Source organism: Diabrotica virgifera, chromosome 4, assembly GCF_917563875.1.
Source record: "Diabrotica virgifera virgifera chromosome 4, PGI_DIABVI_V3a".
Taxonomy (NCBI): Eukaryota; Metazoa; Arthropoda; class Insecta; order Coleoptera; family Chrysomelidae; genus Diabrotica; species Diabrotica virgifera.
In genome coordinates this window covers 167,965,328-167,985,904 of record NC_065446.1, presented here as the reverse complement: position 1 = coordinate 167,985,904, position 20,577 = coordinate 167,965,328, and the positions used below count along the sequence as shown (strand labels likewise).

At 35.4% G+C, this 20,577-nt stretch overlaps 1 protein-coding gene across 1 annotated transcript in view; it reads right to left on the bottom strand.

The window, feature by feature from the left end:
- LOC126883732 (sodium-dependent dopamine transporter-like) overlaps positions 1–20,577 on the bottom strand; it is a 241,325-nt gene that overhangs the window by 44,701 nt on the left and 176,047 nt on the right. Inside the window, exon 10 of the mRNA XM_050649395.1 lies at positions 10,057–10,169. Within this exon, the coding sequence (XP_050505352.1) occupies positions 10,057–10,169 (113 nt within the window). The remainder of the gene's footprint in view (positions 1–10,056; positions 10,170–20,577) is intronic.

The window sequence follows — 20,577 nt, the reverse complement described above, 5'->3', positions numbered from 1 at the left end:
GCAATGTTCTATACAAAAATTTTCTACATAAAATTTAAAACAAAAAATATCCTATGCATAATTGTTATAAAATCAACGGTTCCAGAGTTACGGAGGGTGAAAAGTGGAGGTTTTTGATACTTTTTATATTTTTTTGCAAATTTATGATGATTTTGGGTGGTGAGGTTGACGTTTCTTTAAGAACTTATCACTAACATACCATCGGCCACTGAAATAGCAAATTTTATTTACAAAACACAATCGTGTTAAAGAAAATTTCTTTCACCAGTAATAATATTATAAATTGCCCAAAAGATATAAAAAATATCGAAAACCTCCCCATTTCACCCTCCGTAACTCTGGTACCGTTTATTTTATAACAATTATGTATACTTGTATACGATCTTTTTTATTTTAAATTTTATGTAGAATATTTTTGTATAGAACACTGTTTACGCTAAAGCTTAGTTTTAGAAATATTGACGGAAAACCTAAAAAAACTAATAATTTACTGACTTCTCCCCCATCTCCCCCAAACCGGACGCTCAAAATGATGTAACTTTTTACTGAACAATATGTGGACCATATAGAACAATTTGGTATTGGAGGAAAATTTTTACTTTGGACGTTTGGGTTAGGCCTTTTTTTGGACCAATTATACTATACTACCTCCGTAACTTTGGAACCGTTCATTTTAGAAGGATTATACATAGAATTTAATGTAGAATATGCTTTTACTTTGGATGTCTGGGTTTGGGTCTAGTAATACTATATTAGCAGTCGAGAAAATACAATTAACATATCTACGGTCTATAATATGTAAAAAAATGTATAGTATAAATTAGTAGCAATAAGAGATTGGGAGATAGAAATATATTGAACTCTACAACTAAAAGAACTTATAGCTAAATATTATATTTTATATGGTGTGGAACATAAGCGATGTATGTAATGAAATTTATAACATTAAATAATTTTCTAAATATCAATTATTTATTCCATATTTGAGTTTTAACTTTATAATTTTTATTAAAAATGTTTATTAGTTAATACTTAAATATGTTATATTATTTTCTTTCCAGCATTTTCAATCCAAACTCCTAAAGTTAAGAAGCCGTTATACATTTTAGGATGAGCGGTTGAGTTGAGTACCGACTATATGGTCAATAATTAATAATGAAACAGTAGATGTTTCAAACGAAATGAAAATTATTTCCTCTTCCAGTTTAAATATTTCTTTTCATTTTCCCATGTTATTTTCCGGTTCAGTCACATCCATCTGCAATACTGACATAATTTACCGTATTTATATTTACCGAGAAAAAGCTGCAAATAGTTAATAGTTTATGTAATTTTATATAGATAATGTAACAGAACAATAAATGCCAAATTTATACTCAGCCATTGCCACTGCTGCTGCCGCTGTGGGAAATATTGCCCGAAATACGATATCGACGCGAGTGAGGTGTTCACATCAGTTCCTCGCAAATGTCCTCACAACTCATTTACCGAACGGCTCACAACAATGGAATGGGATGACAGCATCGTCTTGCTCCCTTACTCAGTTGCCGCTTTGCCGGCGGCAAGTGAGAGGAGAGAGAGAGAGAGAGAGAGAGAGAGAGAGAGAGAGAGAGAGAGAGAGAGAGAGAGAGAGAGAGAGTAGTTGAATGTGAATACTCACTCGCGCTTGCGCTGCCAGTCCTTTGACTTCCATCTCGAAACCCACTTTTGAGGGAGCGCCGTGCAATTGCAGTATCATGAGCAGCGGCAACGCGAGTGAGCTATTTACACATTCAAGCTGCCTACTTCCCTGCCCAATTCCCTGTCCGACAGGACTGAGCATAAATGCGGTGTAACTTACTTAGTTTTCCAATACAGAGATGAGTGCCCTAATAACCTGCAAAATACCGGAACTGTTCTACTTTCAACATTGTTCTACTATTTTTTAGTTACCAATACTCTTTTTTGTAATTCAATTTATTTTTTTAAGGATCTCCACCATATTAATCTTATACATGCGTTCATAATTTTCTTGAAAAAAAAATAAGTTTTTTTTATTTGAAGAAGTATTTTGTTTTACAGCAGTATGAAGAATCATTCCGCAGTTGATGTAACAAACAAATACATTGACACAACTCATATAAAAAAAAATGAGAATAGGCAACGGTATGATATACCGCATGTTAATGTTTATATCCTGAGACATCCACGTTAATAGTTAAGTGTTAAATTGATAATGCCATGAGCTTTAGAACAACGTAAGTAAGGGGTAAAATATCAGAACCAGTTAAAAGATCAAAATTAAGCAGTTACCTCCAAGTATGTAGCCACTGTTTGTTTGGAACCTATGTTTCGGTTTCAATATACATTATATTATGCAAATCACTGTACTGGTAAATAAAATACCTAAGACCAGAAGCAGTGCACTTTGCAAATAGAGTGCGCCAAACAAAGTACGGCATAATAAGTTACTTGGCAATTCCCAACACACTGAAAATGTGGGTGTCAAACTGCAGGAGTAACAGAGTAATGTGGGTGGCCGTTCTAACTGTTTAGAGATTTGTGATACCTTCAGACATTTAGACCCCCTACGGCAGGTCCATTTTATCACCCCTATCTTACGGACCAGGTCCATAAGGACCTGGTCTTCAGCGTTCCTAAGACCCAGGCTGCACCGAGCTTCCATGTTTGTCAGTATCAGCAGGGTCTGCAAATCTGCCGATGCCACTTTGAGCGTCTAATTTCCCAGAAACCTTATGCCTCACAGAAAGCCACAAGTCTCTCAATAGGCAACTCCCTCACCTGGCTCGGCTGCTTAGATGCCGATCCCAGGATCTGCCATCTCTAGTAGACCAATTCCGGGCATTACCATTAGACACGTGAGGAAGTCTCCTCCTCTTTATTACATAAACGGTACCGTGAGTCTACCGTAGGTCATCCACCAGTCTAACCAAATGGAGGTGCCGTCGGAGTCTACAGTGGCCGGTGAGCATACTGACCATACTGAGGGAGCATCTTTTACAATCTAGAAGAAGCAGTTGGAATTTGAGACTTTTAGATGCCCCCACTATGTGCAGCCTAGCCGGTCTTAAACCTCCATAACAGGAGTCCTGGAACCTCAGCAGAAGAATCTCCCTGAGACTATCCCGATTAATTCTGAAGGGCACCCCAATCACAGGTTCGGGTCCTACAGGCAGAGTGGATGAGCCCCATTTTGCCAGTGTGTCAGTTGGTTCGTTGCATTCCACACCTGTGTGTCCCGGTACCCATCTGTTAGTCTGTACAGATATGAAGTATGTGAAAAATTAATAAAAGATTACTGTCACTCTCCTTCATCTCTTTATTTCCGACTCTTTATGTACCTATACCAAAATACAAACCTATACAAATGTAGTCAAGACAGCAGCATAGACTCTCCTTTAACCGTTATGTCTAGTACCTGATACGGTAGTCTATACCCGTGCTACCCAGGTACCCGGCATTTTTTCGGTAAACTTCGCTTGTACGTTCCGAAAATAACAGACGCTTGGGATCTTTCTTTGTTTGCTATCAGTGTTTATTTAACTGTGCTTACAAGTTGTTAATATTTTTGTGACTATATACGTGTTTTATGTTGTAATTACTTGTAATAATGGCAAGAGAAGTGAGTGCTAGCGAATTTAAAAGGTAAGTTACTACGGTTTATTATCCGTATAAAATAGCTACATTGAATGTAACAACTTTATATGAAGCCGGTAAGCTGAGAAATCTACTCTCTGAAATGGACAGACTAAACATTAGTATCATGGGGGTATGTGAAACAAGATGGCCAAATACAGGGAATTTCATAGCACAAGGATACGCCGTTTATTTTTCTGGAAATCAAGACCATATGCATCGAAACGAAGTAGCAATAATTATGAAACAGCATATTAGTAAATATGTGACTAACTTCATCCCAATGTCAGACAGAGTAATTTTAATTCAGCTGAATGCTAAACCTGTAAATATAAATATCATCCAAGTTTATGCTCCCACTACAGATGCAGATGAGCAAAAATGGAAAAATGCTACCATCAAATAGAAGAAGTGCTAAAAACAACAAAGAAACACGGAACAACAATAATTATGGGAGACTTTAACGCTAAAGTTGGACAAAAGATGACACAAAACATCACCGGAAAGTTCGGCTTGGGAGAGAGAAATCAAAGAGGTGAGCGTCTAATAGAATTCTGCCAAGAAAATGACTTCGTCATGACAAATACCTGGTTTTAACTTCCAGAAAGGCATCTCTACACGTGGAAATCCCCTCAAGATGGACATCAAGGTAAAATAGTACGGAAACAAATAGACTACATCCTAATAAACCATCGATTTCGGAACAATATTAAAGATGTAAGAACTTACCCCGGCGCCGACATAAACTCAAATCATAATTTACTCTGCTCCAAAATACAAATTGAATTAAAGAAACTAACAAAGCCAACTAAGCCTAGTAAGATATATCTCGACCCCCTTAAAAACACCCAAACGCGCGAACACATAGCACAGCAGAAAAATAGTAAAATGCACAGAATATCAAATATACCAAACAAAAACAGAACTATTAACGAATGTTGGTACGATATTCAAAACTCGATTTTAGAGGACGTAAGGTAATCTTTAAAAACACCTAAAATGTTGGCAAAAAATGAATGGATGAACCAAGAAATTCTAGACTTGATGGAAGTTCGACGAAAATACAAAAATAGAAATATTATCAAATACCGTGAAATTAACAAACTCATAAAAAGAAAAATTAAACAGGCCAAAGAATCCTGGCTCGAGAATTCATGTAAAGAAATAGAAGACCTCCAAAAAATGCATGACAGTTTCAACCTCCACAAGAAACTTAAATATACCTCCGGAATTAGAAAACAGAAAAATGCTCACGTACTTAAAAAACCGCAGACGGAAAAATTATAGAGACACATCAGTGACCTTTTTGACGATGCTTCTCGAGAAAATGCTCCAAATACTACCTGTGACAACCAATTAGACAGAGGTCCCAGTATACTGAAGTCAGAAGTCATAAAAGCAATACAACAAGCCAAAAACAATAAAGCACCTGGACTAAAACATTACCAAAGAAAAGCAGGCCCACCAAATGCAGCGATTTTAGACTAATCAGTTTGATGAGTCACACACTTAAGATACTTTTACGTATTATACAAAACCGAGTATTCCTTCTGTGCGAAACTACAATGGGTAATAAGCAATTTGGATTTAGAAATGGTCTAGGAACTAGAGAAGCACTATTTTGTATGCGCGTTCTATTACAAAAAAGTTGTGAATTCCGAAAGAACGTTTATGTTTGTTTCATCGACTTCGAGAAGGCATTCGACCGAGTACAACATGATACACTTTTCGATTGCCTGCAGGCAGCAGGACTTGACCACTACGATATAAGACTGCTGAAATACTTATATTACAATCAAGTAGCCTCTATCCAAATTGGAGACAGTCGTACTGAAAAACTGCCGATAAAACATGGAGTACGACAAGGTTGTGTTTTATCACCCACCCTTTTTAATCTGTACTCTGAAGAAATCTTTAGGGAGGCTTTGGATGACAGACAAGAGGGAGTAAGGCTAGGCGGAGAAGTAATCAACAATATTAGATACGCTGACGATACAGCCATTCTTGCTGAACATTTACAAGATCTTCAGACACTACTAAATCTAGTGAGTGAAGCAAGCTATCGGAGAGGCCTTAGAATCAACATTTCAAAAACAAAGTGGATGGCAGTTGGAAAGATTAATATAGATAAAGGTCAGCTTTCTCTTGATGGAGAGGAGTTAGAACGGCTAAATCATTTCAAGTAACTTGGCAGCTGGTTAAATGTAAATTGTGACTCTGATGAAGAGATAATAACTAGGATCGAAATATCACGGAAGGCTTTTATGACCTGGAAACCAGTTTTATGTAATAGAAACCTGTCGATGAATATTCGAAAGAAGGTGCTGAAATGTTATGTGTGGTCTATCCTATTGTATGGTTGTGAGACATGGACGTTAAAAACCACAATGCTAAACAAAATAGAAGCATTCGAATTGTGGTTCTATCGACGAATCCTAAAGATATCGTGGGTTTCGCACACTTCCAATGAAGATGTTCTTCAAATGATGAATTCGGAACATCTGCTCATAAGCATCATAAAGAGGAGAAAAACAGAATACTTCGGCCATATAATTAGAGGTCAAAACTGCAAACAGCTGTATGTTTTCAAAAAAACTTTTGATAGTGTGTAAAAAATATTTTATTATCAGCTAAGTACTTTCGACACATAACGTGTCATCATCAGAGCTTCCTAAAAGGACATATTTAAGATAAGATTTTTAATATAAAAAATAAGTGAAAAATTTACGTCCTCTTATAAAACCTTCATAGAAGAGCAATTGCTAAACAACGCAATAAAAAACATGGATACTGGGCAAAAGCCACAGATATAGGGTATAATAACCCTTTAAAGTGAATAAAATCACATCTAAATTCTTTTATTAATTAGTAAGACAACATGGCTGAGTCAAACCATTTTGAGCCCACGTGAACAGCAGATCAGCTGAGGAAGGCTGTCATTTATTAAAATGATAAAGAAGGAACTACAATCTTATGCGACCTCTGTTTTCATAAATATTAATTAAAAATTGAAAATGACTCAAAAGCCAGGTATAGGTTAAATGAAATTAAAGTTAAGATACTAAATTTTAAAGTTAAATTTTCACAAAATTTTTCTATTATTACTATTGAAGTGAAATGTTAACGTGTATATTAAAAGTTATCAAAATTCTTCCAAAAAACAAAACTGTTATAGTTTGACCAAGTGCAGAAGAAGTTAGATGAAATCATACCTAGGAGAAATACCATTTGATAAGCTCAGAGTTCGAAAGCTGTTATTAAAATTAAAAATCTTATTGATTAATTCCGACAAATAACAAATATTTACTGTGAATGGACGAAAACTCAAGAATACCTAAAATAATGTTCAAAAAAAACTTTCATAAATTGTTGGGTATACTGTATACTAAACCAAAATTACTAAAGAAATTTCTTAAAAATAGGATCAAATTTACAATTTAATTGAATCTGGGTGTTAACACAGTTTTGAGGGTTTCTTTTCATTTCTCTACTTATTTCTAGATCTTCTAGTAGATTCATTTTGGTATAGTTATTGTAAGGTATGTTGTGTAAGATCCTATTATCTCTTTGTGGACTAAAGCTATGTTTGGATGCATGTAAATGATGACCAAAGCTAGATTTATCGATCTTTGACATATGCTCTTTGATAAGAGTATCCAAAGGTCGCATCGTTCTACCCACGTAGGTCACAGGGCATTCACCACATGACAATTTATAAATGCCACTTTTTGAAGTTTTTTTAATTTTGTCTTTAGTTGTCTTTTATTTTAATTTTAATAATTAGAGGACCTAAATACCATCTGCTTCGCCTTATAATACAAGGAAAAGTGGAGGGAAAGAGATGGATTGGTCGAAAGAAACTTTCATGGCTGCGTAATATTAGACAATGGTGTGGCTGCAGAGTAGAAGAATTATTTCGCGCAGCAGCCGATAGAGAGAGATTTCAGGAAATTGTAAACATGATGACGGCCAACGTCTGAATACAGACACGGCACCTAAAGAAGAAGAAGATTATTACCATATTTTATATATAGATCATTCAATTTTAGAATGACATATGAAAAGCAACAGAAGTACTTGCAACAATTTATAGACGATATAGATGAGGAAGTAGACAAAAATATCGAAAACCAGGAATCAGATGAAGACTATGTTCCGCAAAGCAAACCGGATGGAGATGAAGCTTCTGACGTTTTTACTGATGTCAATAATAAGATTGAAATCGATACCGACGGCAAAGATAGTAGTGATGAAGATTTTGACGATTTTCAAGGAAGCTCTTCCCAATGTGATGTTCTGGTTTCAAAATATAAAACGATTTGGCAACGAAAACCCTTTACTGCAAGTCGAACACTAAAACATAACCTTTTGCGTGAAAAAATGGGCCCAGTACGTTCTACTAAAACTCTTTCGAGTAGAGATACATTCAAATGTGTTTTAAGTGATGTAATGTGTGACATAATTATACGCGAAACCAATCGAAAAGCTAATGGCGTTTGTGAAAAGTATAATGCTGAAAACCCCGACAAACCTTGAAAAGTTTGGAAGTCATTTACAACAGAAGAATTTGGTGCATACCTAGGTATTCTTATTACATCAGGAGTACGGCATTCAAATTCAGAGCACTCAAAAGATTTATGGAAAACAGACTCTTATTCTTTGTACCGAGCTAGTATGGGCATAAATCGCTTTTGGAGCATTAGCAGATTCTTACGGTTTGACAATGACAAAACACGTGCAGAACGTTTGCAAAATGATAAAGCTGCAGCTATTACAGATATTCCATCTTCTCAATGATAGTTTACGTAGTAACTATGTACCGTCGGATTCTCTTACTGTGGATGAACAGTTATTTTCTTTTAGAGGGAGGACACGTTTTACGCAATACATGCCAGCAAAACCTGTCAAGTATGGCATCAAGGTTTGGTGGGTTTGTGACGCCGATAATTCGTCCCACTTACTGGACAAATTTATACCGGAAAAATTCAACTGGACGTGAAACTAATCAAGGTGAACGCGTAGTTCACCAGTAAAAGATTTGTATTACCGATACAAAAATTCGGGACGAAACATAACAATGGATAATTTTTTCACAACTCTTCCACTAGCCCGTCTCCGGTTGTCTTGAAATTTATTATTAGTTGGTACTTTGAAAAGAAACACACCATATATTTCACAAGAAATGCGGCCTTCGCCAGAGCGTGAGCCTGAATCGTCACTACACAGATTCAGTGCAGATTGTGTTACTATTTGTTCATATGTGCCAAAAAAGAAAAAAAGCTTTATCTTGCTGTCAACAATGCGTGACAACGATAATTTAAGTGACCCAAAAAATAAACCTGAAATAATTCAGTTCTATAATACTTGCCTGGCAACCTATATAATTTAAGCGTAGAAACTAGTAAGCGTAGAATTTTTCTACAAGACTTAGGGAAACAACTAGTAATGCCTGCCATTTCTGCTAGATCTAAAGAACCAAATGTGTATCGAAATTTTTTATCAAGGTCAGGAATTGAGTGTATGTTAGGAAAACCTCTACCTACAGATTCAAGTAATACAGCAGTAATTACCACTTCGAGATTTCACTGGACGCCTCAAAATTGTTGGAAATTGCTAGGTTTGTATGTCTTTAGCGAAAAAGCGGCTAAAAAAGACACGAAAATCATGTAATGTTTGTATTCGTCCACTATGTAACGAACACTCAGTAAATCTAAGTAAGTGTGGACAATGCGTTTGAAATCGCACTTTTATTTATGTTTCTATATCACTTTTATTATAAAAAAAACTAGACACAGCTTCATCATTTACTAAAGAGTAGTGTTACCCGGGTGCCACGAGTGAGGACGTAATGGTGTAAAAACTTTGACAGGTGTTTTTAGTATACTATATTATGCATTTTTTTTCTTTGGTTTTTATTATAATCTTTTTGTTCTAAATAATTTTATGAATAACTAGAAGCTGGAATGAACATATTTATACTATCGCCAATAATTTACATAAAACAATTACCAAGGATACCCAGGTAACTGGGTATAGATACAGGTAACTGGGTATAGAAGGTTATAGTGATCCTTAAAACACAAAGATGACGAAATCTATGTAAACGTATTTTTTACATTGTTTTGAATGGTAAAGCATCAATCCGAAAACTGGGCCATTGGCTAAATACACCAAGGCTGTGCATTGAAGGCATTACTTAGGAGGCAACTTGAATTATTCACTAATCCAGGAGTTGTGGAAGTTGTGGTAATTATCGAACACATTACAGTTAAGTAGCAGGTGTTTTCAATAATTTCTTCTTAATTGGATTGATAAAGGTAGTTAATTTCTGTGACCACCGCAGTCTAATGTATTGCCTAACGTTTCTACTTTTCTATTAGAATAATAAAAGTTATCATTAAAATACACATATATACTTACGGCAGAATCAACTCCCAACATTATTAGCATGAAGAAAAACAAAATAGCCCATAACTGGGAGCCAGGTAAAGTGGCGACTGCCTCTGGATATACCTGAAAAACTAGACCTGGACCTAAAATCATAATTAATATAAATATATGATATAAAACCATTTATTATAAATTTTACTTTTAGATTTAAATTTTGAAGTAACTTTTTCTTGTATTTTCTTAAGTTTCTGTTTCAGATAAACAAGGGAGTTAAGTCTAGTAGGGCAGTCAATGAGGGTATGTGGCTCCGAATTCCATATTACTAGGTCGATTTACGTGATGTTTTCACAGTAAGTAGGGAATAGCCCAAGAAACAAAGCTTACCCTATGGCGATGTGTGCTTTTGTCTTGGGGGCGGTTCCCACCCCTTCTCGTGGGTGGAAAATTTTTTGCTTAAATAACTACGGAAGTTGCTAGAGAACCTAATACTAAGCAAAAACTGTCCTATAATTTTTTTTTCGAGAACTCAATACTTTTTGAGTGATTCCTGGTTGAAAATTGGCCATTTTCATTGAAACACAACACCTTTTCAAACGGTTTTTTGCGAATACCTTAAAAACTGTGCATCTAACTAAAAAACCGTATAAAACATTTTTGTAGCTTATAAAATAACAAAGAGATTCTTTTCTTTATGAATCTTCTAGTTATAACACAAAAAGAGATATGGTAAGTGAAAAAACTTGTTTTCTTGGTGCATGCTCAAATCAGTGTATTTAACTTGAAATAACATAGAAACGGTCGATTTTAGGTGTATAATGCTACCAACAACTTTTGTTGCTTGAAGAAACCTTTAAAATAAGCAATATTCAATGTCGATTACATTCAAACTATGCGAGATAAACTGTAAAAAATTTGATGACTAACGTATTTCAAGAAAATAATGAGAAGTATATTTAACCCCTCATCCACAAGAATTTAAATGCATCGTTTTTCTTCTACAATACATTTTAATATACTGTTCTTTTTATATTCAAAAAGTTGGGCGGCTTTAAAATAAATGGTTTTTGAAAAAAAAAGGAACAAATTTTTGAGCGCATTTTTAAATTTTCTTAAAAATTTATATTTCTCCATGTAACTGGAAAATGATAAGAGATGCCAAAAAAGCCATACAAAAATGTAGGTTTCTTCTAGATGAACATTCTGATTTTACTTTTTATAACATTATCTCTTATCATTTTCAAGTTACATGGAGAAAAGGAAGATTTTTAAGAAAATTTAAATATGCGCTCTATAATTTGATCTTATTTTTTTCAAAAACCATTCATTTTGAACCCGCTCAACTTTTTAAACATAAAAATAACACTGTAGTAAAATGTATTGTAGAAGGAAAACGATGCATTTAAATTCTTGTGGATGAGGGGTTAAATATACTTCTCAATTTTTTTCTTAAAATTCGTTAGTCATCAATTTTGCAGCATAATATGATATTATCTCGCTTAGTTTGAATGTAATCGACATTTAATATTGCTTATTTAAAAGGACTTTTCAAGCACAATAAAAGGTATTGGTGGCATTATACACCTAAAATCGACCGTTTCTCTGTTATTTCAAGTTGAATACACTGATTTGAGCATGCACAAAAAAAAACTCTTTTACCTACCATATCTCTTTTTGTGTCATAACTAGAAGATTGAAGAAGGAACCAATCTCTTTGTTTTTTATGAGCTACAAAAATGTTTTATATAATTTTTTTAGTTAGATGCATTGTTTTTAAGGTATTCGCAAAAAACCGTTTGAAAAGGTGTTATATTTCAATGAAAATGGCTAATTTTCAACCACGAATAACTCAAAAAGTATTGAGTTTTCGAAAAAAATCATGGAACAGTTTTTGCTTAGAATTAGGTTCTCTAGCAACTTCCGTAGTTGTTTAATCAAAAAATTTTTTACCCCCGAGAAGGGGTGGGAACCGCCCCCAAGACAAAAGCACACATCGGCATAGGGTAGACTTTGAATAAGGAGATATTTTCAGGCTATTCCTAAAATTTCATTAAAATCCATGCAGTAGGATAGAATTCGGAGGTTATAACTTGTTCTTGCTCTCATTGACTGCCCTATAGTGACAGAAGGTCCCATTTTATTGCACGGTGTGTACTAATCACACCTTCAGGAAAATTTAAAGACAAATTGTCTTCGACGGTGTGTGCAATGTGTGAAGAAGAGCTGTCTTATTGAAACCAAACTTTTAAGCTGATTTAAAGTTGTTGAAGTACAGGAATAATTTGCTACATTGTAATTCAATTTTGTTTTGTTTTGTTTTTGTCTTGGAATGAATACTCCATCTTCAGTGCTGCTACTAAGTATACATTTTTAACGCCACTAAATACATGGCAAATCTTTGGGTAAGACCTTTTAGGGCTTATTAATTGGTATTACATATATTTAAAGGGTTTTCACCGATGTATTATTTAGCGGCTTCAAACATGTACACACATCCAACCAAACTTATATGAAATCATCTGATTATTAGGGTGGTGCGAAAAAAGTTAAGTTGATAATTCCGTATCGCTATAGTGCGGAAAAGTTGCAATTGGTAATTACAAGGAAAACAAAAAAAGAATTATTCAAATCGGATTTTATCTTCCGATCCCGCAACGGGCCTAAAAATTATGAAAAAAAATGAAATTTTACCTTTTTTTCAAAAATTTTTATTTATCCTTCGAGTACGTTTTATTTATTGCTATAGTAAAATTTATTTACAATTTGCATGGTTAACTACTAAAAAAATTGCTTTACGCATTTAACGGATATTTTCCGATCCCGCAAGGTCAATAAAAATCTATAAAAATTTGAAATTTTAGATGATTTTGATAAATTAAAAATCGTTAAGTTATCCTATTTTTCTGTTACATTGTGAAGCTCTTCGCTTGTTTAGATATTGTATGACAATATATAAACAACCCAGATCTCAAAACGAGGGTGTGGTTGCACTTCTAGCTCCACACTCACCCTTCTGTCGAACCAACCAATGAGTGTGTGTTTTTTACATTATTTACATATATGTACATTTCTTTTTCATCTGTTTGTGTCCAGCTCTCAAACAACAACTTTACATTGTGATTTCTTGGTAAAATATGGCAGCATGGACCTTGATTTAAGTGTTGTCCTGATGCATCCATCTCTTGATTGAGGCCCACATATATTAGAATTAGACGATTCTTCCATGGCCAACTTTAGACACCGCTCATCAGCTGGCTGTGGCAGGGATAGTTTTGTACATTCCAGTCTGACATGTCGCCCGATGTAATACAATGAGTTGTATCTTCATTTGAAACTCTTCGAGGAAGTGGTGGAGGAGATTGCTTTGCGACATTCCAGTTTATTATTTTAGTTTAGTCCTGTGCTTCAAAATTTCAAGTAGTAGTGAGATAGGAAACACATTAGAGAACTAGGGCCAAGGAGAGTGTTAAAAGCCGGGCAGACTAAAGCCAAGGGCAAAAGTATTAGAAATTTCATCCCTCTTATTTTAAATTTTCAAGAACAGGACTACACTAAAATAATGGACTGGAATGTTACAAAACTATCTTCTCCACCAGTTCTTCGAAGAGTTTCAAATGAAGATATAACTTCTTGCATTACAACGGAAGACATGCCAGACTGGAATGTACAAAACTATCCCTGTCGCATGCAAGCTGACGAGCGGTGTCTAAAGTTGGCCACGGGAGCATCGTCTAATGCTAATGTATATGGGCCCCAATCAACAGATGGATTCATCAGGAAAACATTTAAATCAAGGTCCATGCTGCCAGATTTTACCAAGAAATCACAATACAAAGTTGATGTTTGAGAGCTGGACACAAACAGATGAAAAAGAAATGTACATATGTGTAAATAATGTAAAAAAACACACACTCATTGGTTGGTTGGAGAGAAGGGTGAGTGTGGAGCTAGAACTGCAATCACCCCCTCGTTTTGAGTTCTGGGTTGTTTAAATATTGTCATACAATATACAAACAAGCGAAAAGCTTCACAATGTAACAGAAAAAGGAGATAACTAAATGTTTTTTAATTTATCAAAATCATCAAAAAATTCAAATTTTTATAGATTTTGATTCGGAAGATATTCGTTAAATGCGTAAATCTATTTTTTTATTACTCTACCCATACAAACTGTAAATAAATTTTACTACAGCGATGAATAAAACGTACACGAAGGATAAATAAAAATTTTTGGAAAAAAGGTAAAATTTCATTTTTTTTTCATAATCTTTAGGCACAAGGGGAATTTCAGCACTACATAAAATATTTAATTTTATTTATGAAACTGGTTGCTATCCTCAGCAGTGGTTGCTCTCTACATTTATTCCCCTACCCAAAAAAGTCAATGCAAAAAGATGTGAGGATCACAGACTCATTAGCCTGATGAGTCACACTTTAAATATATTCTTAAAAATACTACATCAAAGATTATACCAAAAATGTGAATGGGACATCAGTGATTCTCAGTTTGGGTTTAGGCAAGGTTTGGGAACAAGAGAAGCAATAGTAGCAACACAGGTGTTGGTCCAAAATTGTTACGATCAGAGGAAGGACGTATTCCTGTGCTTTCTAGACTACGAGAAAGCGTTTGATCGTGTCCAACATCACAAGTTAATGCAGATCCTCAAGAAGCTTGATATAGACCAAAAAGACATAAGATGCATTGAAAACTTGTACTGGTATCAGGCAGCACAATTAAAAATAGAAAATTCTATATCCAAATCCATACATATAAGAAGGGGTGTTCGGCAGGGATGTGTGCTTTCCCCTCTTTTATTTAACATTTATTCGGAAGCCATATTTCAAGAGTCTTTGGAAGATGCAGAGATGGGAATCAAAGTGAATGGAGTATTAATCAACAACATACGATATGCTGATGATGCTGTCTTAATTTGCGACAACATAGCAGATCTTCAACAACTTGTCACTATAATCGGAGAATACAGTAAGCGAATGGGATTAGAGATTAATACCAAAAAGGCCAAATTCATGATCATCTCCAGAAACTTGGATGCATTTGAAAACTCCACCATAACACTGAATACTAAGTCCATTGAGAGAGTGAGCAAATTCAAATACCTAGGAACGTGGCTTTTTGAAGACTGGGCATCGGACAGGGAAGTAAAATGTCGCATTGAGCAAGCTCGACAAGCTTTCGTAAAATTCAGGAAGGTACTGAGCTGCTCAGAGTTCGACCTTACACTGAGACTAAGGTTTACTAAATGCTACGTGTGGTCGGTGCTGCTATATGGCATAGAGGGCTGGACACTCAAAACGAGGGATATAAACAGATTAGGAGCCTTCGAAATGTGGCTGTATCGCCGTATCCTAAAGATACCATGGACGGCGAAAGTCACAAATGTGGATGTCCTTAAAAGAATCAACCAAGAACGTCAGCTTTTCGAAAACATCAAGAAAAGAAAAACGGCGTATTTGGGTCACATCATGCGAAACGAAAAATACCAGTTCCTTCAACTTATAATCCAGGGTAAAATTGAAGGCCAGAGAGGAATAGGACGCAAGAAAATGTCCTGGCTCCGAAACATAAGGCAATGGACAGAGATTACCGACATACAATCACTGATCCACATTGCAAGAAACAGAGAGTTAATGGAAAATGTGATCGCCAACATCCATTAGTGGATTTGCATTTGAAGAAGAAGAATCTTTAGGCCTGTTGCGGGATCGGAAGATAAAGTCCCATTTGAAAAATTCTTTTTGTTTTTCTTGTAATTACCAATCGCAACTTTTCCGCACTATAGCGACACGGAATTATCAACTTGCCTTTTTTCGCACCACCAAACAATAAAGTATTTTAAAACCAAATTGAAACTAGTTGTTTTAAAGTCAACAGCATAAAAAATTTCAATGTAAAACGAATAGAGTTAACATTGTTTTTATATATTTTTTTTTTAATAAATTTATCAATATTTTGTTGTGGTAGGTTGCTCCATTCTTCAAGAGCAGCTCGCACTAGTCATGCGGTGTTTTGTGGATTATCCCGGCGAGCCCTAATTATTTTTTTATACATACCCCACATACCAAACAAGGGATGCCTTCTGCTTCAATGGTGTCTCTAGTCATTCTAATGGTACGTGGAGGTCCAGTATCATGCATGTAAATTAAATTGTCTCCTCTTGCACATCTCCAGAGCCTAATTACAGGTTATAAACATACCTGTGAGCAGTTCAAGTTGATTGGATGAAAATTAAAGGAGTTTTTTTACGGATCACAATTCCTCTCCAGAACATTACAATTCCCCTTTTATATTTGTGAACAGATCTGACAGTTTTCGTTTTTGCTTGTCTTCCTCGACCTCTAAGTACACAATTTCGTGGGTCATCTGATTTTACACAAATCCTAACTTTTCCTGAAAATAGCACATTTTTCAATTCCCAATGTTCCATTTTTGGTAGTGTAGACACCAATTTAGGCGATCAATCTTGTGCTGCCTGGATAACTCAAAAACCAATAACTGTCTCCTGCTGAGTGCTGTGTACTTCTTGGCACGGACTCTTCTTCTTATTGTTTCAACTGAAACAGTTACTGTAGCTTCCAAAAGCTGTCTTTGGAGCTGCAGGTGAGAAATGGTTGGGTGTGTTCCAGCTGATTGGAAAATTAAACGATCGTGTTGAGCCGCTATTCCTTTTTGGCGACCTTCCCTTGCTTTATTTTTGAGCTTTCCTAGTTCTTGTTATCTAGCATAGGTTTTAGACAGAGCGCCCTGTGTTACACCTAGCTCTGTAGCTATGTAACTCTGAAAACATTACTTGCTCTACAAGACCAATAATCTTTCCACGTTGTAAGTTCTATAACCCCACATGAGGCATATTTTCGTTTTTGGATGCAAAAGTTAGTTTATTTATTTTCGTTCAATTTGAAACTCAAGCAAATATCCTACATATACCGTACTGAGCTGTAGTATCTGATTGTCTTATCAATTTGTTTATTCATTTAAATTGTTAAATCATTTAAAATTTCTGAATAGAGATTCCATATAAAACTGTGCTCGTGACTCAGTGTAAAATGGAAATTCAAGTAGAAACACAATAAAATGTTTCCACAACCAGATTTATACCAATCGCAAAATGAAGCGATATCATTACAGCAGGATAATGTGCTGTTTCAAGAAAACTATCAACGTTCACAAAATGAACAAATGCTATTTAGCAGTTGGAAATTATCTGAGGCCGAGAAGAACAAGGCCTTGGAAGCAACTCGTCAACTACAAAACCAGCTAATTAACATGCAAAAAATGTTTGATGAATTAAATGAAAAATATACACTGCTCGAGAAAAAAATGTCTAACAATATCGATAAACAGACGGTTGAGTATCATACAGACGAAGATGATCTTGCACAGGAAACAGAGTGGATTCGTGCGAAAAACAGGAAAAAGAGGAAAATGGACACTTCCCTAACACCACCACGAGAAGAATATAACAACACAAAAAGTCCTGAAAAACCTAAAATAATTGAGAAACCCCCACCGATTATAGTAGAAGGGGAGAACAACTTTAACGATCTTCATGCTATGGTACTTAGCTACCAAAATTCTCAAATAAAAGTCATCAACGACAAAACTATAAAAATTAATGTACAAAAAGAGGAAGATTTTAAACTGCTTACCGCAGCATTAAATGATAAGAAATATTCATGGCATTCCTATGAAAACAAGCAAAATAGGCCCATTAAAGTAATGGCCACTGGATTACATCATTCTGTAAAGCCTAATAATATTGTCCAAGAAATGAGGAGACGTGGCTATAAGCTCATCGAAGCTACACCCAAGCTAAAGTATAATACTAAACAACCTCTTAATATGTTCATGTTATCATTCAGACACGATGAAAATATCGATAAAATATTCGGAATTTCTGATATATTACAAGTTAGAGTTCAGATTTTGCCGTTAAGAAAATCCAGACTCGTGCCTCAATGCAAAAAATGCCAAGCTTTTGGTCATACGCAAAAATATTGCGCAAAGCAACCACGATGTGTTAGATGTACCGGAAAGCACCTGACTATCGATTGTGATAAACCTAAAAATGCCCAACCAAAATGTGTCCACTGTGGAGAAAGTCATCCTGCAAACTACAGAGGATGCATGGTAGCAAAAGAAATGCAGAAGTTAAAAGACAATCGAAATAAGAGAACTACAATACCTAAACAACCACAAAGGGTGCAGCAGCAGAATCCGATATACAAAACCAACGAAAACAAAAAAACCTACAGCCAAGCTGCTAGAGGTAATATAGAAATTGAAAGTACTAACCCAAAACACAGCTCTAACATTGAGAGCACTCTCCAACAAATACTGGAAACACTGACCAAAATGGATGAGCGTATTACTAGATTAGAATATAGCACCAAAGGAGCTATTCCTAAGAATTTTAATGCCAGATAGTCTGAGGATAATGGAATGGAATGCAAATGGACTACTGCAGCATCAACAAGAACTGCAGACTGTCCTAGACATTGAAAAAATAGACATTTGTCTCATTTCTGAAACACACTTTACAAATGAAACCTACATTCATTTTAAAGGATTTAAAGTATACCATACCTTACATCCGGATAATACAGCCAGAGGTGGTAGTGCTATCATAATAAAAGAAACAATTAGACATCATCAAGAAATATGCTACAAAACAGAAATGTTCCAAGCTACTTCAGTATGTGTTAAAACAAAATCTTTTGAGCTTATCGTTACCGCTGTCTACTCTCCACCAAAACATAACCTCAAAAAAGATCAATATCTAGAATTTTTGAATAGACATGGCAAAAGATTTATAATTGGTGGTGATTTTAATGCCAAGCACACCCATTGGGGTTCTAGGATAATTACAACAAAGGGGAAGGAACTCTTGCAGGCAGTTAAGCAATTAAAATGTGAAACACTTTCAACAGGTAAACCGACTTATTGGCCTACTGATTCCAACAAAATTCCAGACCTGATTGATTTTTTTATAACTAGAAATATTTCTGTTAATTATTTACATATTGAAGAAGCTTGGGACATGAACTCCGATCATTCACCCATCCTTCTCACAGTTAGCGATACTGTTATTCAAAGCCAGCCACCTCCTAAACTGACTAATAGACTAACAGATTGGCGGAGTTTTCAGCTTCACTTAGAAGAAACAATCAATCTCAAAGTTTCACTAAAAACTAGATATGAACTTGATGAAGAAACGGAATGTTTTGTTAAACAAGTTCAACAAGCCGCTTGGAATAACTCACCTGAACTGATTCATAGAGTTAAAGGTAATAATTACCCTAAAGAAATTAGAAAGCTAATCGAAGAAAAAAGAAAACTCAGAAGGATCTGGCAACGCTCTAGAGCTCCATCTGATAAAACAAAACTAAATAATGCTACACAACAGCTTAAAAGAGAAATTAAAAAAAATAAAAACGAATCAATTAGTAACTATCTAAGAGAATTGACAAATGATAGCACAACTGATTATTCCCTCTGGAGAGCCACTAAGAAATTAAAACGACCGATAATGCAAAATTCCCCACTAAGAAATACAGATGGAAGCTGGGCAAAAAGCAATTTAGAGAAGGCTAATAAATTTGCTGAATATCTCGAGGAAACATTCCAGCCAAATGAAGGTGATAACACACTGCAATGGGAAAATGCCACACAGGAAGAAGGTGAAATTAAACTAGTCACCCCAAAAGAAGTGGCCGACGAAATTAAATCAAACATCAATCCCAGGAAAGCACCTGGGTTTGACTTAATTACTGGGGAAATCTTAAAACAACTTCCTAGAAAAGCCATAGTAAAACTGACATATCTCATAAATGCCTCGTTCAGATTAAGATATATTCCCAAGATATGGAAAGTGGCTGAGGTCATAATGATCCTTAAACCTGGAAAACAACCAAATACAGTATCATCGTACAGACCGATTTCATTGCTACCCGTAATTTCAAAGCTGTACGAGAAGCTTTTGCTGAAAAGGTTGAAACCTCTCATAGATGCTAAGGCTCTAATTCCATCACACCAGTTTGGGTTTCGAGAAAGTCATTCAACTATCGACCAAGTCCATAGAATAACGGATATAATAGAGAGGTCCCTAGAAGGAAAGAAAGTTTGCTCAGCTGTCTTCCTCGACGTAGCGCAAGCTTTTGATAAGGTATGGCACGAAGGACTTAAGTACAAATTAAGCAGGATTTTGCCAAGACAATACAGAGAATTATTGGAACCTTATATATCAGAGAGAGTTTTTAGGGTTAAGCAAGAAGAAGCCTACTCGGAACTAAAGGAAATCAATGCAGGAGTACCACAAGGTAGTGTGATAGGACCGGTCCTATACCTATTATACACTAGTGATATCCCTGAAGTACAACATAATACAATAGCTACCTTTGCTGATGACACTGCCGTCTTAGCCGTAGGTGAAGACCATGAAGAAGCAGCAAGAAAATTACAAATATCTCTTAACAGACTTAACGAGTGGACTAAACGCTGGCGAATTAAATTAAACGAAATGAAGTCAGTGCATA